Here is a 19,737-nt window from a genome sequence, read left to right as displayed (position 1 = left end):
TGAGGAAACATATGGATGCTTCTCCTGTGTGCCTTGGCCGGAAATTGAACCTGGGACTAACACATGCTAGACCAATGCTCTACCAACTGGTCTGGGCCTGAAAATATCTTTTCCAGAAGATTTATATAACCTTATTTTACTATTCTCACCCAAGACCAGTGATGGTATATACCAAATTTGTCCAAATAGAAGTTTGCATGATACTCATTTTTATACATGGCATATATGAAAGTAGAGGGAAAACAATAAATGACAGAAATTTTGGTGCATTTAAGTGCTTAGTAAATAATTAATAAAGCATGTTATGAGATTCATTTGTAAGGTGTCTAAGATACATTCTGCCAATCTTAAATGTGTAAGTGAAAAAAAGAAGAAGAAAAAGTAGCCTAGAATCTTTTGAATTTATTCTTTATATGACACACACAGGTTCTTGCATTATAATTTCTCCATATTATGGTTATTAGTAATTTATATGAAGAAATGAATATACAGTTATTTGTAGAAGTTTTTTTATTTCTGGAAAAAGAATGGCTGGCTGTACAGAGGAGAGGTGTTCCCAGGGGCCAAAGAGTGGAGAGAAGCACATTGACCCCATGGGGGATCAAACCCATACCCTTGGCAGTACACCTACCAACAGAGTTAGCACTATAACATTGCACTTAACATCTCAGCTCTGTTAAGCACGATTGCTCAAATACATAGCTTCCTTCAAGTCTTCACTGAATAAGGTTTATTCTCAGCCAAAGTCTCTGGAAGAAATGGGAATAATTTTAATATTTTTAAAGCATGAAAATTGTGTGCCCCCACCCCCGAAGTCTCTTAAGCTTAAAATTAATTTTTTGTTGTGAGGTGATCCACTTGGTAATCTCTGCCCAGGCAGGTTACTGACTATTCTAGGGCTATAACTGGGTTCCATTTCTTTTTATAAAGCTCTTGTTATTTCTGTTAGGAGGGCTTGAAGGCTGAAAAGGGGAAAGGGGAACTGGATAGCTCAGGGGCCTAGCTAATGTCATCTGATCTCAATTACCCTGAGGCTTTTTTGAATTTGGCTCCTCTTCACACAGTCTCAAAATATGCACCAGCCCATCAACAGTCATTGACAAGTGGGCTCTGGAGTCAGACTGCCTAAGTTGGAAGCCAGGCTCCTCCAATGACTAGCTGTGAGGCTTCAGAAAAGGCACTTCATCTCTCTGAGCCTCATTTTCTTGGCCTATGAAATAGAGTTAACCAAGAACCTGGAAAATTTTTTTTCCCAAAATTAAATTAGATAATATATACAAAACAGTTCATCCAGAATAGCAAGCACTTGATAAATTCTAGCTATTTAAAAAATACTAATAAATGTCACAAAGCATTTAATATCTTAAGATAACAGAATGGAATAGAGGAGAAAGGGATGGGATAAATATAGGACGTAGAGTTTGGCAGAGAAATTTCTTCTGGGTAAAACACAGTTTGACAAGTTTCTAGAGTCTAGATGGAGTAGGATTATTTTTATGCAGTTTGAGGTGATGAAAGAAGACAAAAAGAAAGAAGGAAAGAAAGAAAGAAAGAAAGAAAGAAAGAAAGAAAGAAAGAAAGAAAGAAAGAAAGGAGGGAGGGAGGGAGGGAGGAAGGAAAAAAGGGAGGGAGGGAGGGAAGGAAGGAAGGAAGGAAGGAAGGAAGGAAAAAAGGGAGGGAGGGAGGGAAGGAAGGAAGGAAGGAAGGAGGGAGGGAGGGAGGGAGGGAGAAAGGAAGGAAGGAAGGAAGGAGGGAGGGAGGGAGGGAGGGAGAAAGGAAGGAAGGAAGGAAAGAAGGAAGGAAGAAAGGAGAGAAAGAAAGAAAGAAAGAAAGAAAGAAAGAAAGAAAGAAAGAGAAAGAAAGAAAGGAAGGAAGAAAGAAAGAGAAAGAGAAAGAAAGAAAGAAAGAAAGAAAGAAAGAAAGAAAGAAAGAAAGAAAGAAAGAAAGAAAGAAAGAAGAAAGAACACTTTGGAAGAGGGGAAGGGAAGTGGTAGTTGTGGGATGAACGGACAAGAAGTCTTAAAGTTGGAAAATAAGTGCTCTATTTCAAGATTTCTCTCATGGCTGACCCTAATGCTTGGGGGCCAAATATTTGCCTTCTGGTCTGCTGGCTGGACTGACCTTCCCCAAGCGGACCACAAAAATCCCCATAATGCCAGTTTACAAGGCAAAGTTTCTATGCTCTTCCATGCTTCTTTTTTCATCAAAAATAATAACTTTCAAATGTATAGGTTCTCTGTCAAGTTCTGATCAAACACTTAAGCTTGCACTCCCCGCGCTGCATGGGAGTCCAAATGTATATTGGAGCTAAACCCTACGGAGTGAGAAAGCTGCTAGCTTCCCTCCGAGCCTTGCAAGTAGAGAGCCCAAAGATATAGCCTGGCTTCTTTTGCCTGGTCTGGACATGTCACCTTGGACAGGCTAAAATATTCTCTGCCATCTGGGGGCCACAGGATATTTCCCCACCTTACCTTCAAAACAACACAGTGTCAAAAAAAAGAAAAGAAAAGAAAAGAAAAAAGCCTTTACTAATGAACGGTTCTTGCTGAGTTCCTTTAAATGTTGGATTTCTTGACTCCGTGTCTTCATTTCTAAAATCTAGATGTGAATATAAAAGCGTAACTTTTTATTAGCTAGCTCACCTACCTATCTGTAGTTCTGAAATGTTATTTTCAGACGCACGATTTGCAAGATCCAGAAGAGGATTACTGATCATCCAGGAATTCTTAGAGGGTGTTTTAAAAGGGCAAGATTTTGTGCAGTGGAGTTCTCAAGATGTGAATTCTTGGGGAATATAATTTCTGTATGGTTTACATCATATTTGAATTTATATAAAAATTCGATCCAGGACACTGTAATTTCTTTTTGTGCAGAGGTGGTAGTTCGTTTTCTCCGCATCCGTTAACAGAAAATTTCGTTCATTTAGCGAGACCTGGTTTCTCAAACAGGCTGTGGAGATTACAGAGCTCACTAAGTCTCTGAGTTGAAGAAATGTAAATAGGTCAAACTCCGATGTTGAGAGATACGAAATAAACAAAATCCACCAACATGTTTAAAAAAGTAATTACAAAAGTTGGAAGCGTGGGTCAGAAATAGCGTGCAGGTCGTTGTAAAGAATTACTTAGGTAAATCTTCCTAGCGGAGGTAGAAATTATCAAAAAAAGAAAGAAAAAGGAAGCGAACTTCCTACATCACGTTCCGACCCCGGAGCGCGGGTGCGCGAACGATCTGTGAGCTCCAGGAAAAAAAGAGAGTAACAGCTTCAGGACATTTTTCTAAAGTGCTCTTGGCCGTGCAATTGCTTAGAGTGCATTCAGTTTTACGCATAAATTCTTAAAAAGGAAACTTGTTTCTCAAGGCTGAATCGCGCTTGTCAGATTCTTTTAAACCACGTCTTAGAACCACTGAGCTTTGTGGGAGAACGGGGACGAACAGCCTGGGCGCCCAGGAACGTTTTTAACGAATGAGTGAATGAATGAAATCCAGCGCGAGAGCTGGAGGCCAGGAAGGACGCAGGGTCTCTCTCTGGGCGTTGCATTGCGAGCACAGCAAAGTGCAAATTAAAGACCGGGGTCAACGGGGCTTCACAAACTCAGTCAGGCTCTCTTAATCCCCAGCACCTGTAACAGGTGTGATTCCGACTGAGCTGGAGTGGAGGGCCTGGTACCAATGAAGTCCGGGCCGGAAGAGATGCGGCTTTGCCATAAGGGGGACTTCGTAGCGGCCGTGTTCGCGCTGCAGTGCCCTGGGTTTTGGAAGCTTTGGAAGCTTCGCTTGTGGTGGCCGTGCAACGTACTTGGTGCTCTCTTGCTGCCCGCACGGGGTCTCGCTTAGGTCTGATCCCTAAGCCAGTGGCAAATCATTTCCTTCTCTAACTTAAGGAGTCTTTGTAGTCGATGGAACAAAAACGTAAAAAGGGAAGAAAGAGAAAACAGACATCTAGGAAAGTCGCAAGTGTTTGGTGGGGAGATGGGGGCGCGGACTGTTTGCACTGCGGCAGAGCTGTGGGGCCCAGACTGGGAGCGCCGCGGACCAGGACCGGTGTTCCCGGGCTGGCAGCTGCCTGGAGAAAGTTTCCTGTGGAACACTGGCCAGCAGCGGGGGCGGCGGACCCAGCAGGGGCAGCAGGGCGGGGGAGGCCGCGAGAGGCTGGCGCAAGAACCGTTCGAGCCCTTCGGCACCTCCCTCCTCCTGTGGCCCCCGCCTGCCTGCCTCTCTGCCGCTGGGCTGCCCACCTGGCGACGTGACGCTGCACCAATCCCTTTCGAGCTGCTCCGGGGGCCCCCCCGCCGCCTTGCACCGCCTCCCTCCCCACACTGAAAGAGGCGCACCCCGCCGGTGCAGACACAGCGCTCTCCGCGGCGAGCACCCCTCTCTAGCTTCTTGGTCTCAGAGACGGACACTCCGGCTCTTCTCTCACCTTAGCCAAACTCGCTTTCCCGCCTCTCTCACTCCGACTTCCCTCCACTCTCAGCTCTTTCCCCTACACTTTCCCCTCCTCTATCTCCCACGCCACAAAATCCCGTCCCGCACTCCTTCCCCCTGCCCTTTCCCTTCTCCCTTCCTCTCCCCCTTTTCAACTTCCTAACCGCTTCCACCTCAGACTCCCTCCCCCCACCACCACACACACACACAGCGTGCCTAAACCAGTCGCCTGCTCTCATTCCGCTCGTTCGGAGCCATGGCAGGACCTGGGGGTTGGAGGGACAAGGAGGTAACGGATTTGGGCCACTTGCCGGTGAGTAGAAGTGACTAATACCCCCCAAAGTGCTGCTTCTTTGGGTTTTAAGCACCCGGGGAGGGAACAGACGTCCAAAAGTTAGGCTAGGCTAGAACTTCGACGGGACCGCGGGTGCAGGAGGGAACCCGGAGAGCGAGCTTACGGAAAAGACGCCCCCTGGATACCCCGTCCACGCCAAACTTAAAGAAAGGCAAAGGGACTGGTGAAGGTAGAGAAGGGATAATAATATGTGGCGGTTCTGTGACCCTAAACAGCAGGACGTTTTCTAAATGTGCTGCCAGCAGCAGCGCTCCTGTACCTGTCCTAGCTGGGCTCCAGGAGAGACTACAGGGGGAGACGAAGCATGCTTTCCTGAAAGCAGTCCTCCCTGTCACCCTACCGCCCCATCGTCGTTTCCATCTTCTCTTGCCAGCAGAGATGCCCACTGTCGCGAAATGACCTTTCCTTGTGGATGACAGAGGGCTAGAAAATTAAAGCATTGGAGTTTCACTTCTCTTGCTTTCTAAAAGCACTTTCTAAAACCTCGTTCTGCCAGGGCACTGTTCCCGATTGGATATTGCTGGAGGGAAAAACTCGACGTCTCTTGAAGAAGTGAATTTTGCACACCCCAATTTAAAAACAAAAGTATTGCTCACACTAGCCATCCAGATTGAGCCTTTTCTTATGTTTTGATTGTGAATTCTCATTTTTCCGAATGTCCAACTTTTTTCCAAAGTTATAACTGATTGGTGAGCTATTATCACCATCGTTATTACTAGACTTATTATTTTAGCAGTGTCATTTATTTCATTGGCATCTAGTTTCTGGCAGATACTGGATCTCACCCAAATCCGTTTTTTAGGTTCTCTTTTTAGATTGGCATTTCACTAGCACCCTCTCTTGAATGCAAAGGGCCCCTGGACTCTGAAAGGGAATAAGCATGCATGTGCTGGAATGATCCCCAGGCAATTGTAGTTCAGGCAGGCCTGCTTGCTTTGGAAAAGCTAAATATTAACCTTGAGGTTATAGGGCTATTCAAAGATGCAGTCTCTTAATTTTATTCATATTTGGCATTTAAAGATTGTTTTCTTAATGATAGCAGACGCCTGTGCCCCGCAAAAATAGGACATTTCCCAACCTCACCTATATAATTTCACACTAGAATGCTGTGGAGCAGGAAGTGATACACGTGGACATTTTAGCGAGTTGTTCTTAGCCTTTAAATAAACATGCTTAATTACAAATATTAACATTGTGGTTATTGATGCAGCTTGATAAAGCCGCAGAATTTTAAAAGACTCAATCTCCTTCAATTCTGCATGCACCCCATGCGTACATGAATATGGAGGCCTTGATTGGTGGTTTTCTCTCTGAACAAAACTTTCAAAATATGCTTAGAATTGCTCCCAAGTAAAAGTGTTAAACCAACAAATGATACATTTCCCTCCTCCAAAAGTCTCTGTGTATGGTGGGAGAAAGAGAGATAGGGAGAGAAAAAGAAAAGCACGAATCAGAGCAAATATGTAAAGCCACACATGGGCAAACTGAAATAAACTCTTTCCTAAATTTGACTAGAGAGGAATGGGAAGGACCTCATAGAAATGACAGAGCAAGGAATTTCAAACCCACAGAAAGAGAAGAGAAGGTTTTATTGCCACACACAGAAAAAATGGAGGGAAATGGCCCAGACTAGCAGACTGGTCATGGCCCCAGGACATAAGAATTTGGTGAGAGCAGAGGAGCTAAAGAGAAAGGCTATAATCTTTACATTGCAGTTCCATGGAATATTAGTTTTCTGAGGATTAATGGTGGTGTGGATGGGAAAAAATCCAAAATTGGTTTTGAAAGTAGGAGTAGGGGTAACACACAAAACCACGCATTGATGCTTGGCTTCATTTTACAGGCTTTATGAAAGTCTCATTAAAATTTTTACCTTCTAACAATTTCTAAATTTTTATCATACAGGAGTAATTTTATAACATACTGCAAATGTCGTCATCATCTGAACAAATTATGCATAATTATTCCCTCTCCTCAAACGTCCAGCTCTAACTTCTAAGATATCTAGCAGAAAAGTAGCATCTCTTTTACAATTTTTTATGTCATATTTTTAGAGATGAGGGAAGTTCACTGTTACTTTGATCACTGGGGCATTATTTTTAGTGATTTGGAACTTCTTGGCATTTGACTTACTTCCTGAGCCTCTGAGAAAGTAAAGGTAAATGAAGAGGCCAAGCAACATCTAAGTCAGCCCCTTGGAAGTTTTGATAAAAAGTTTTGCAGTTTGATAAAAAGTAAAGATGATAAAGCAAGGAAAGAAACCTGCATATGATGGGAACCCTTTCAGTAATTATCCTCAATAGGATATATATAAAGTTTAGAAGGTTGGCATCTGTGAACACCAAATATACCAATTTGGAAACTGCCACATAACAAGGGATTGATTTAGAGCTTAGAGTTTCACACTGAGAAAAAAAATCTTGCAGAGTATAGAATAATTAAACATGGGTCTAGTTTAAGATTGATATATTATGCCTTTTGTAGAGCTGGCCAGCTAAAAGAGGACACAAAACCTTGAGAGAGTCAGGCTTACTGTGCAAATTGGGATTTAAAGACAGTGATGGAAGTTATTTTGGGTATTCTTGTTATTACACAGATATTGTATTTTAAACCTAAAATAGTAAGAATGAAAACTGGAAAGCAGGAGAGGGGCAAGGGCTAACTTTTTTTTTTTTTTGCATAACACCCTAAAGTTAGAAACATAAGGGAATCAATATAACCAGAGAATGACAAATCAACTACATTTTTGTTTGTTAATTTTAGGTTGCTGTAATTTTTTTCTGATTGACTATTGAAGAAATATTTACCATAGCTGACAAAATAAAAAAAAAGTATAGATTTGTGGTTTCTGCTGTTTTTTTGGAAAAAATTGCAATGCCTTATGTCTTTGTGTGTATGTGTGTGTGTTTCTTCTTCTTCCTCCTCCTCCTCCTCCTCCTCCTCCTCCTCCTCCTCCTCCTCCTCCTCTTTCCTATGCCAATGTCACTCAATCCTTGGGACTGGAAAGTATTTCTTCATCTCCAAATCTGGCATGTCTTCAGTATGATAGTTGCCTTTGCCTTCTGAGCCCAGTATGGTAATGACATTCCTTACGGCTGTGGCCTTGGTATTTGACACTGCCATGTGTAGTCCTAATCTATATTGGGGTCAGGATTAGACAGGTTTGGAGGACAGTAGTAGCAGTGGTGATCTGAAATAGCACATGATCCAAAAACTGTATTTGAATTACATTAGGTTTATATTTAAATATAAATGCCAGCTCTTCCAGTCTTCCACCATCCAGACCAAACCTGTTTTCCACACCCAGTCATGAGAACCTTTCCATTTAACCAAGTCCATTAGCCTGCCTTTTTGAAGCATTTTTGCTTTCTTGTCCGCAAAAATGGAAATATTCAGGATATCTTCCATTACACATTCTAGAGCATCACCTCAGCATGACACTGTATTTCAATCTGTTTTCTCTGTCTTTTTTTCTAGTTGCTTGAACAGTGGGATTTATGTTAATGCACAAGAATAGTACAAAAGGATCATCTGGGAATATTAGAGCTCATCCCCAGAAATTCCGATTTCACAACTCCATGGTAGGGCCAAGAAGTTTGTTTTAAATAAAATTCCCTACATGATTCTCATGTAGTGAGAGTCAATATAGTTCAGTTTGAGAAACACATGTCTAGAAGAAAAGATTATTTTTCTAAGTTTTCAAGTTGAATTTTAAAGTCTATTCTTCCAACTAGCTCTGAAACTCACTCCGGCACTGACACTGTAATATCTGCTTTTCTCAGGTTTTTTCTCCATTAAGACTTTACATAAAATTGCTACCTGTAATATTTAAAACAAAAGAAGAAAAGCCTCTGCTATTTCTTCTAGGTACTGTGCAATCTTTTTCTTTCCTGTAGTTGACTACTGAAATGTGTTTCTTAGATCTACTTCATTGCTACCCTAAATCTGAAATTTATTGCTATCCATACTGACCATTTAATGGTTCCCTTTTTTTCTTAATTTAATTTCTGCCATATTTCAGTTCTGTTCAATCAGCCTCTATCTCTCAGTCTCTTTCACAACCAGTGAACACTGCCTTCTAGTGGTTCTTTTTCTTTCTGTTACCCCCATCTCTGCCATTAATAAAATTATCCATTAAGATTCTTATTCTTTCTCCTCTCTTTAAATTCAGAAGACAAAAATAAGTCCCCCAAAATACTAGGTGTCGGGGGAGGGGGCAATCAGTCTAGGACGTTTAAATTGTAGCAGATCATTTAGATACAGAAAAAATACAACACAATATAAAGTGTTTGCCTAACATCTTATGCTTCAAAAATGTTTTACTCATTTATTTTGAAAAGTAACTTTTACAAATTGGGATTTCTTGATTGCTAATTCTTTTCTCCCCACCAAAAGAAACACCAATGCATCCCAAACCACTAAATAATCTCCAAATTGACATAGCAATCATAAATGAAAAGATCTTCTGGTTTGCTTATCTTGTTTTGGTGTGGTACAGAAGAGAAGAAGACCGTATAATTGTGGAGATCTCTCTGATGTAGTCCTTTAACTTCACAGTGACAAAAAAAAATTTTTTTTTTCTTTTTCATGTTTCCATCCTTAGGGGACCAGATTAAACTTTCTTTGACTATAATTAAGTGGAAATTTTGATCTAAGAAAGTGAGTAATATTATCCTAGTAATTAGCATAGCTCTTCTTTTTCCCAAGTTTGACAATAATTTAATCTTGAAAGATACTAGTGTGAAGATGGGGGATGAGAACTATTACATAATAGCATTATAGAATAGATGAATACTATGCTGAGCTGCCTTTAAAAACAAAAAAAAATTAACACCTTTATTTAAATTAAAAGTGAGCATGAGGAGAGAATCAAGATATTTTGGTCATTTGTGAGTAGGACAAATTTTCTATACAAGATGAGTATTAATAAAATAAGGCCACCAAGAATCTCACAGGCATTTATAGTTCCTGTACATTTACTTTTTTGTTTACTTATTTGTTTTTCTTTTCTTTCTTTTTTTCCTTTTCTTTCCTCTTGAGTAATTAGATACCTGAATTCAAAATTTATGACCAAGATATTTATGTTATTGAGGGGTAGAAAAATGATGAAAGTAACTTAGGATGTTTGTGCTCAAAGATTCAGAAATAAAGTTCAGATAATTCAGTACTTTTCTAATATATGGTATCTGTTTCAGCTCAAGTTCAACCTTAACTATAACAAAGAGTGGTTTACTAATATGAATTGTTTAACATAAACGATTCTTTTGACAGATGGCCAGATTTAATATTTCTCCAGAATTAATATTTTTTCATATAAATCTCTCATTGATATCCTTCAAAGAAATATGTTAAAGTAATAAAATTGTCAAGTCAAAGCTTAGCAACTCATTTGTTGGCTAACATTTTCCCATAAAATTTTCATTGAGTTATAATAACAATGATATGCTTAATATTAGGTCACTATAAAATATATTTTTCTTTTCTCTTGAATCCTAAAAATTGTTATTATAAGTAACTTTTAAATTTTCATTGGAAGTATATTCCCTGAGCTGTTTATAATGATAGTCTGTGTGTATTTTGTGACATTAATTTTGATGATGATTTTAAGAAAGTAAACTGCTGTTTTCTCTAACAATGGTTGTATCAATCCAGTGAAAGCATGTGGATTTTAAAATGCTGAAATCTGATTTTCTTTCTTATAAAATTTTAGAGCTAGATCTAGAAAATCACCTAACACAGCACGTTTATTTTATATATGTAAAAAGTAAGTCTCAAAGAGAGTAAATAACTTAACCAAAGTCATATAATTAATTAATGGCAGAGCTGGGGTTAAAACTCCAGTCTACTGATTCTGTCCAGTTGAATACTTGTTGACTGAAGTAATCACAGAGCTGTGTCATTTTCCTAAGACAGTTATACAAATATCACACCAGCTTTAAGGAGTCTATAGTTTTGGTATACACCTTGCATATACTCAATATTTTTTTGTTTAGCTCACATTTGTCACAGTAACAAAAGTGTTTTCAAATAAGATTAAACAAAGTTTATATATATAAAATATGTTTTCTATAAGGCACATGAACTTTCAAGAATTTGCCAATACACTTACCACTTTGTGTATACTGGCTTATACTCATATGTCATATAAGTTTTGATAAAATTGCATAATAATCCTCTATACTAAAAGCTTAAGCAGTGATAAAATTTTTAAAAAAATTTGTTTTGTGGTGAATGAGAAGGGAATATCCATATTTTAAGGTAAGAAAGCAATGTTCAAGGGTGAATATCGAAACCTTAGAAATTTACCAATGAACATGTTACATTTTGTCTTCTATGATGCCACATTTAAGCTTGAGATAATGAAAATATCAGTGAACTGTGTCATAAAAATATATGCAAAGATTAGTTTGAAAACAAACAAAACCAGTTTTGCCTAGTATTTTTGGTGATTAACTTTTAATTGCATAATCTTGCTTTGTTATGCATATTTAGAAATGATATACTTTCTTAAGAATTATTATATTTAAAGTTATCTAGATTTTATATCCACTATGTACTCATCATTGCTGTAACCTAATCCTTCTGAAGCCTATTTGGTTAGCACTCAAAAAATAGATATTAAAAAGGTATTTCAATGGTAAGTAAATGACCTTATTCTATTTTAATATTCTCTCTTATTATATTATGAGGTATATATACAACTAAATACAATTGTATGTATTTTACAGTTTTATGATAATTAATGTACAATTACTGTTTCTTTTTTATAAATGACTACACTTAGTCCAGCCAGATTGTGACATGTATATTCTTTTGTTAAGTGACACATTCTTCCCATTCTAAGGGAACAAGGTAGATTTGAAATACCATTCTAGATAACTGAATACTTGCATATTTTTTCAAAAAGATTGACAATTTTGTTCTACATGTTTTTTAGGATCCAACTGGAATATTCTCACTGGATAAAACCATTGGCCTTGGCACTTATGGAAGAATCTATTTGGTAAGTGTAGATAGATTACATATTTATACTTACTTTTCTAACAACAGCAGTGATTGCAAGTCAAAACTCTACACTACAAATCAAATAATGCCAAAACACAATATTTTATTTTGAGAGATGAATCAAATTAAATTAGCACAGTGACATCTGTGACAACTATTTCACAAAGAATAGATTGTTAATCTATAGTGACCCAAACAACCAAACATAAGATCTAAAAATTACTAAGAGAGAATTAATAAAATCACCAATGGAAAAAGAAATTAATTTAAATAAGATGTACTGAAATAAAAACACCTTTTATTTTATATTATACTTCCATACCATTCTATTTACTCATATTCAACTTTTAAACTGAATGTAACAAAAAGGAAATTTTTTATACATTCTATATCATACTGTGTACATGAGTATGCACATGTGTGTGACAGAGTTTGCCTAAGAATCTAACAAGAAAAGCTCTGTATTTATTTAGTGATTATTTATTAGGCATAAGTATGTACCAGGGACCGTGATACCCTCTGGAGATAAAGTGATGAACAAAACAGATGGTTCCAGTTCACCTGGAGCTTATGGTCTAGAAATGTGTAAATGATTAAATGTGTGTGAGGTGGGTGGGGAAGGTACATATATAGGTAAACAAACAAATAAATAACTGTATGATTGAAATTGTAATATATTCTCTGTAAGAAAATTCCTAGTGATATAATAGAATATAACAGGAGAGCTAACTTTAGATTGAACTCCTTGCAGAAGTGGTAGGTAAACAGATCAGGAGAATAAATATGAGATAACCAAGGAAAAGGCTGGTTTTGGAACATGATGTTGATGCACTGTAGGCAGAAGCAGGGCAGTGTTAAAAGATGGCTTGGAGTTGAGGGTGCTTTCGTGGCCCTCTCACCTTGATTGGTTGCCCTCTTCCCTCTCTAAAATGGGGAACAGACATTTTTTCAATCTTGCATAAGTTTCTATACAAATTTAGTGTTCCTTTTTTCCAATCCTTTCCTTCAAAAGCCATATCACTGTTCCTAGGCTGATCCTTACTGTAGGCTGATCACAGGTCTTCTGTGTTAGGGTTGTACAAAGATGTCCTGTTCTAAGTCTAGCAAACCTTCTTTCTAGTTGAGATAAGCCTTGTACCTTTAGGGCTGCAGCTTCCCAGAATGTTTTTTTTTTTTTTTTTTTTTTTTTAATTTATCTACCTGGGTTGGGATGCGGGAGATGGTTAAATTTTTCACAAAAGTGCTTATAATATTGAAGTTGAGTAGTAAAAAAAAAAAAAAAAAAAGTATTGTGGAAGTGCCCTATAAGCAGAAAGAGTATAAGAAACAAAGACAATACTAATGTTCATGACAAAAGCCTTTTTCAAACCATTTTGTCTTTCCTTATTAATAGACCCAGAGCTATAGACAGTGTGATCATACAGATGCAAATATATTGCCAAGGTCACCTCAGTTGCATCTCAGACTGAATGCTTAGTTAACATTTGTGTGATCTAGGTGAATTTTGCCATGTTATACATAAATATCTACACATTATACATAGAAGTTCATCTTCTTTATGGCACATTGATCATCTTCATGGATCTACATACACTTTAATTATGAGTGGTGCATGCGTGTGTGTGTGTGTGTGTGTGTGTATGTGTACTTGGTTTGATTTGAAGGTATAGAGCTCTCTACACCACTATATCTTAAGAATAAAAACCTCACTTGTAAAATGTAAAACAAAAAGGTAAGATTAGATAGCACAAAAAGATGGGTTCTCATCATCAGTCATCAGAGCTGTGATGCCACAAACAAGAGAAAATTCAAGAGTGTAAAAAGGTGAGTTATGCATGATAATTCCTTTTTATTTTTAACTACAGTTTATTGAGGTACATAGCAGTATCCTCAAATAACATTGTTTCATTGAGTGTCGTTTTGCTAAAATGTTGATGAGATGCTATAGTAATTTAAATCTTTTTATATCAATTAGACAATGGTAAAATTGATTTTCATTATATGTTATATTATCAAAATTTGGAGAAGCTATAAACAACATCAAGGACTTACTAGTTTGTATTTAGTAAATTTTATTACTTTCAGCCTTACCAGGTGGTGGCAGAGTGGATAGAGCGTCGATCTGGGATGCTGAGGACCCAGGTTTGAAACCCCGAGGTCACCTGCTTGAGTGCAGGATCATAAACATGACCCCATGGTCATTAGCTTGAAACCCAAGGTTGCTGCCTTGAGCTCAAGGCTGCTGCCTTGAGCAAGAGGTCGCTGACTCAGCTGTAACCCATCCCCCTCAAGGCAGGTATGAGCAAGAAATCAATGAACAACTAAACTGCCACAACTAACACATGATGTTTATTGCTGCAACTCCTCTCTCATTCCCTTCTGAAAAAAAAAAATCACTACTTTCAGTGCACAATTTTATCATGTAACTACCATCCAAATGAAGATTTTGTGTGTGTGTGTGTGTGTGTGTGTGTGTGTGTGTGTGTGTGTGTGTGACAGAGAAAGGGAAAGATAGGAACAGACAGACAGGAAGGGAGAGAGACGAGAAGCATCAATTCTTCGTTGCGGCTCCTTATTTGTTCATTGATTGGTTTCTCATATATGCCTTGACGGGGGGGTGTGTGTGCTACAGCAGATGGACTGACCCCTTGTTTAAGCCAGAGACCTTGGTTGGGTTCAAGCTGGTCAGCTGTGCTCAAACCAGATGAGACTGTGCTCATGCTGGTGACCTCGGGGTTTTAAACCTGGGCCCTCTGTGTCCCAGTCTGATGTTCTATCCACTGTGCTACCACCTTGTCAGGCAATATTTTTCAAAATACATCTTGAATTACATGGTATACTTTCAAGTAATATTCTATTACCACACAGTATGATGTCCTACCTTGTGTACTATGGTTATTATTGTTATATGTTTTGCTTTTACGTATGATAAAATCCCACAGTACTACTTCATTTCCTATATTCCATGCAACTACTTTTTAGTCAATTGTATTTTAAAATACAATTTAAAAAGAAAAAAATATATATACTTATATTCATTTGAGCTATTTCTTGAATCTTTATTTATTTGAGTACATCCAGCTTTCTGTCTGGATATAATATGCCTTAAGCCTGAAAATCTTCCTTTAATGTTTCTTATAGTGCAGGACATCTGGTAATGAACTCTCTGCTTTTTTGGTGAGAAGTCCTCATTTCTCCTGAATTTTTGAAAAATATTTACACTGGGTGTAGAATTTGGGGTTGACAATCTTTTTCAGAACTTTAAAGATACCACTTTATTGTCCTCCTGTGTTTGCTCTTTTGTATTTTTTCTTCAAATACCTTTAAGAGTTGTCTCTTTATCTTTGTTTTTCAGCAGTTTAAATATAAAACTTCATGTGTGTATGTGGGGGGGTATTTATCGTCCTTGGGGTTCTCTGAGCTTCTTGTATGTGTAATTTGGAATATTATTTGGAGGACCTCTGTCTCTTTGAATATTTTTTCCTTGTTCTCTTCTCCTTGTTTAAATATAATTTTGTATGTGTTAGACCATTTGATATTAACTCACAGCTCTTGGGTGCTGTGTTTTGTTTTTTATTTGTTTGTGTGCATGTATATGTTCCTATGTTCATTTATTTGTTTTCATTTTTTCTTTCTGTGTTTTAGTTTGGGTCAATTTTCCCTCCTTTTTTTTCATTTTACTGATTCCTTTCTCAGCTTTTGCATTTACTAATGAAACTGTCAAAGACATTCATTAGCTTTATTAGTATTTTTTTTACCAGCATTTCCACTAAGTTCTTATAGGTAATATCTATACTGAAATCTCCACTTGTTTATACATGTTTTTCATGTTGCACTAAAGCCTTTAACATATAAATCAGAGTTATATTAACTATTCTGTTTTATACTTTGAATATCCAAGTCATTTATAAGGTAGGTTATACTGATTGTTTTGTCTCTTAAGAGTGGGCTTTTCCCCCCTTCCTTTTTGTATCTCAGATTTATTGTTTGAATGCCAGACATCATATGTAAAACAGTATTTATGCCTTCAGACAGTCACTCCTGTCCTATTAGGCCATTAATATTGGAGGTTGAGTCAATATAATAATATGAGCTATGTTTTGGTTATGTTGTTGCTATGGTTACCTTCAGTTCATCACCTGCTTCAAATTCTTCTATTGCCTTGTGCTAAGCACCAGGGTCTGTTTGCTGAATGCTTTCTCTCAATATTCCACTCTACTCTCAGTCTTAGACCTTCCCTATGCACCTGTGCCTTGGAGATTCTCTCTCCATGCTGTTGTGGTTCCCTTGGTGGTATACTGCTATTGTTTTCATACTAAGTGTTTGTAAACTGGTGTGGCTCAGGGAGGAGTTCTCTGTTTTCCTGATTCAGCTTCATTCACAAGCAGATCCTGTGCCTCTAGATTATGAGAGTTGGACTTTATTAGTTATTTTTATCTTCTGCTACTGATAGGACACTTCTAAATGGTCAAGTCACAGGACTAATTCCTGGTCTTCCCCAAGAAATAAAGGACTTACTATTTTTTTTTTTTTTTACATTTCGCCAAGCTGTAGTACATCTTCATCTGTACCTTGGAAGAGAGGGGCAGTGTTTGCTGCCCTTTCCATAGAGCTTAAGACTTTTATTCATAACCAAGAAAAGAATTGGACATGGTAGCATGCTTTTCTTACTGCAATGGCATCTCCTCTTCACCAGGTTATTATTATAAATCCATGGAGAAAAGCCTGCACATATGTATAAATTCTTATTGTATCTGTGGCTTCTAAGGACACTGTGCTCTCATGTTAGCCTTTAGCAGTTCATAAAACTTTAGCTGAATTCTTTGCACCAGGTACTATGGTGACCCTGTCTTCCCCAGGCAGCCACAGTGGAGCCAGTACACATGTCCCATCTCCCCTTGAAGTTGCTTTTCTTTCTTCAGATTTAAGTCCAGTTGGTTGCCTTTGAGATTCTTTTGGGGTTCAAGAAAATTATGATTTTGTAGATTATTCAACTTTTTTGTTGTTGGAGTAGGGACTGTACTCTTGCCAGCTTTATACATCATCAGCAGGAGCCAGAAGTCCATGTCAATTCCTTGTAATCAAACCTTCATAAAGCATTTAACATATGCTAGGCCTATACACATTTATAATTCTTAAAAATGTTATATGTACCTATTCAGATACAATGATAAAGAAAACTTTCTACCATCAAATCTTCAAAGTAGCCTCTGTGTTACAGAAGGTCGACGATTACAGATGCTTTATTTATGTTAGTTTTTCTTTTTTCACTTACTGATGTGACATTATTTTTTTCTACCTTAGGTTAATTTTTTCTGTAAAAAGTTTTGAGATGGTAAAACTATACAGCAAAACCTTCTTCATGGAAAACAATTTTGAAAATGAAGTAAACATTTAAAAAGTGTTCATGTTCTTTACATTAATAACCCTACTTATGGAAATATATGACAAGTACCAAAAATATAGAAATAGCATAAAGCTGTCCACTTTAGCACAAAAATGGCATATTATAGTGGAAAAAAGGCCTATATTGAAACCGGGCAGACTGATTTATCTTTTAATTGGCCATTAATTAGTTACGACTTTGAGCAACTCAGTTAACCTCTGAGTATAAATTTCACTATTTTTAATTGGAGCTAAATAAGTGGCCCCAGATGGGCAGAACATCAGCTCTAGATGAGGTTTGCTGGGTAGAGCCCAGTCGGGGTGTATGTGGGAGTCTGTCTCTGCCACCCTGCCTCTCACTTAATTTAGAAACAATAAATAAATAAATAAATAAATAAATAAATAAATAAATACATAAATAAATACATAAATAAATAAATGGAGTTAAATAATACCTACCTTGCAATATTTGATAAACTTAGAAACAATTTTATGTATGAACTGCTTGGCACATGGTAGATATCTTTTAGAGGTAGTTATTGGTATCATTATTACTACTGCTATTATTTGTAAAAAGAAAAATTCAGCATAATGCTAAATAGTAAAAAATAAGATGAAGTACATTGCCTTATACCCACGCAATATATCATTGCTCTGAAAAACAACATTTATGAAGATATCTAGCAACACAGAACTATATGTAAGTCGTTAAGTATTTCATATTATATGTACACTCTGATTATAGTTATATTAAAACATGTACATAAACATGGTTAATAGTGAGATACTGAATATAATACTTATTCTGTATTTTTCTTTTGTGTATGTCTATTGTTGGTAATGTAGTATTATTTAGGTTAAGAACATATGTATGCATGTATATATATGATAGCAGCAAACTCTGTAAAACAAAATGAAAGCATGATACCATTCAAAATTAATGTCAGAGTGACTAATAGAGTCCTTTGCTTTTTCAGTGCTGCCAAACACATCCCCTGCTGGTGTTTGTTTTGGTTAAAATCTCTTCAATGTCTTCCAGCTTGTTTCCAAGTCCTCGTTCTCTGGCAAGTTTCCAGCTATCTGCTGAGGTCTGTGCATGTTGAAATGAGGGCTGCGTCACACTCTCTACATCACAAATCCTTTTCCTTTCCTTCTTTTCCTTCTAATTAGATACCTATCTCTCTACTCGCTTCCACATCCTGCCAATACAAACCTCACTTAAAATAATGACTTTTATTTTTTTCTCTTGTTTTAAAAGAAAGTACTGTTCTTTTTTTGGTCCTAATAGACTTATAAAATGTAGTTTCCTTTTCACCATTATACTTTTCACTTAGTCTCATGATGTAAGAGTTGTCATTTGAATTGAAGGAATATTTAGAATTTGCTCATTTGTGTGAGGTTATGTTAGCAAAAAGAAAATAGGTTGGAACTAATTTATAATGGTACTACTAAAAACTAAAATTTCCCAAAGAATTGTATACACAGAGATACCACAGTTATTTCATGACATCTTAAGAAAGAGACCAAGACCCTTTAAGGGTTGAACAGTGGATGGCAACCTGAATCTCCTACTGATACTGTGTAATCAACTTGTCTTTCTGGGCCCTTTTCCTCATCTATAAAATATATGTATTAGAATAGATAATCTCTAGGGCTTCTTCTAGCTCTTCAACAATATACCGAGCACAGTGCCTAGAGCTCAATAAAATGTAAACTATTCTTGTTCTTAGTGTCATCAAAATATTAATAACTATCTTATAATCCCTTTACTGCTTTGAAAAATGGAAGTTGATTTTGGCTACTAGTTTGAGTAGTCCCCATTTCATCAAGTAAAATTATTTTCTTATGTTTTTTAAATTATTTTCTCTACTTTACCATTTGATAGTGAGACCTTATTTTTAGCTCAGTAACTACTATGTTATCCAATGCAATGGTTTACCTGGGTAGCCAGTAAATTGGCAAAGCAAGATGCTTCATTATGTTGTTAGTTAACATCATTTTGTTAAGCAGAATGCTAGTGGGATAAAACAATAAGCTAAATCTCTAAAATGAATGAACCAGTTTGTTGATCTTAACAAAATCTTGACTGCATCCTGAACCTCAATCACTTATTCTCACATAGCCACTTGTAGGTACTGAGGGAAGAAACAGGAGTCGTTAAAGGTTCAAAGCAGCCATTCCAGAAAAGGACAAATGAACCTAAAATAGGGTAAACTTTTACAATTGGGTCTACAACTTCCTTGTCACATGTGCCTGATGCCTAGTTGAAACCCAGTTAAGGTTGGTGGAAGGAAAAAACTGCCCCAAATATCTTATTGTTCTTAAACTGAAATCATACCAGGGTTTAAGTAAGCAGCCATTCTTGAGAGATATCAGAGCAGCCATCTGTTCTTTGGTAGTCAGCAGGTTGTTGGATGTGTGAAGGTGTGGCATTATGATCATAAGCAAATTCCTGAATAGCTTGCACTCCGGAAGTTCACCACTGAAAATGGATTGTTTTTAAAACACTAGCCAATGCTTAACTCTTAAATTTGATTTTTTAAATATCTACCGGACACATTGTTACT

The 19,737-nt window shown here is 37.2% G+C and overlaps 1 protein-coding gene across 3 annotated transcripts in view; it reads left to right on the top strand.

Moving 5' to 3' along the window:
• Positions 1–4,621: 4,621 nt before the first annotated feature.
• NRK (Nik related kinase) overlaps positions 4,622–19,737 on the top strand; it is a 155,219-nt gene continuing 140,103 nt past the window's right edge. For all 3 annotated transcript variants that reach the window (XM_066357137.1, XM_066357136.1, XM_066357135.1), the window contains exons 1-2: positions 4,622–4,738; positions 11,718–11,783. In XM_066357137.1, the coding sequence (XP_066213234.1) occupies positions 4,682–4,738; positions 11,718–11,783 (123 nt within the window). In that variant the 5' untranslated portion in view covers positions 4,622–4,681. The remainder of the gene's footprint in view (positions 4,739–11,717; positions 11,784–19,737) is intronic.

Source organism: Saccopteryx leptura, chromosome X, assembly GCF_036850995.1.
Source record: "Saccopteryx leptura isolate mSacLep1 chromosome X, mSacLep1_pri_phased_curated, whole genome shotgun sequence".
In the NCBI taxonomy this organism is placed as follows: Eukaryota; Metazoa; Chordata; class Mammalia; order Chiroptera; family Emballonuridae; genus Saccopteryx; species Saccopteryx leptura.
Note: the sequence above shows the minus strand (reverse complement) of the source record. Positions and strands in the feature narration are given on the sequence as shown.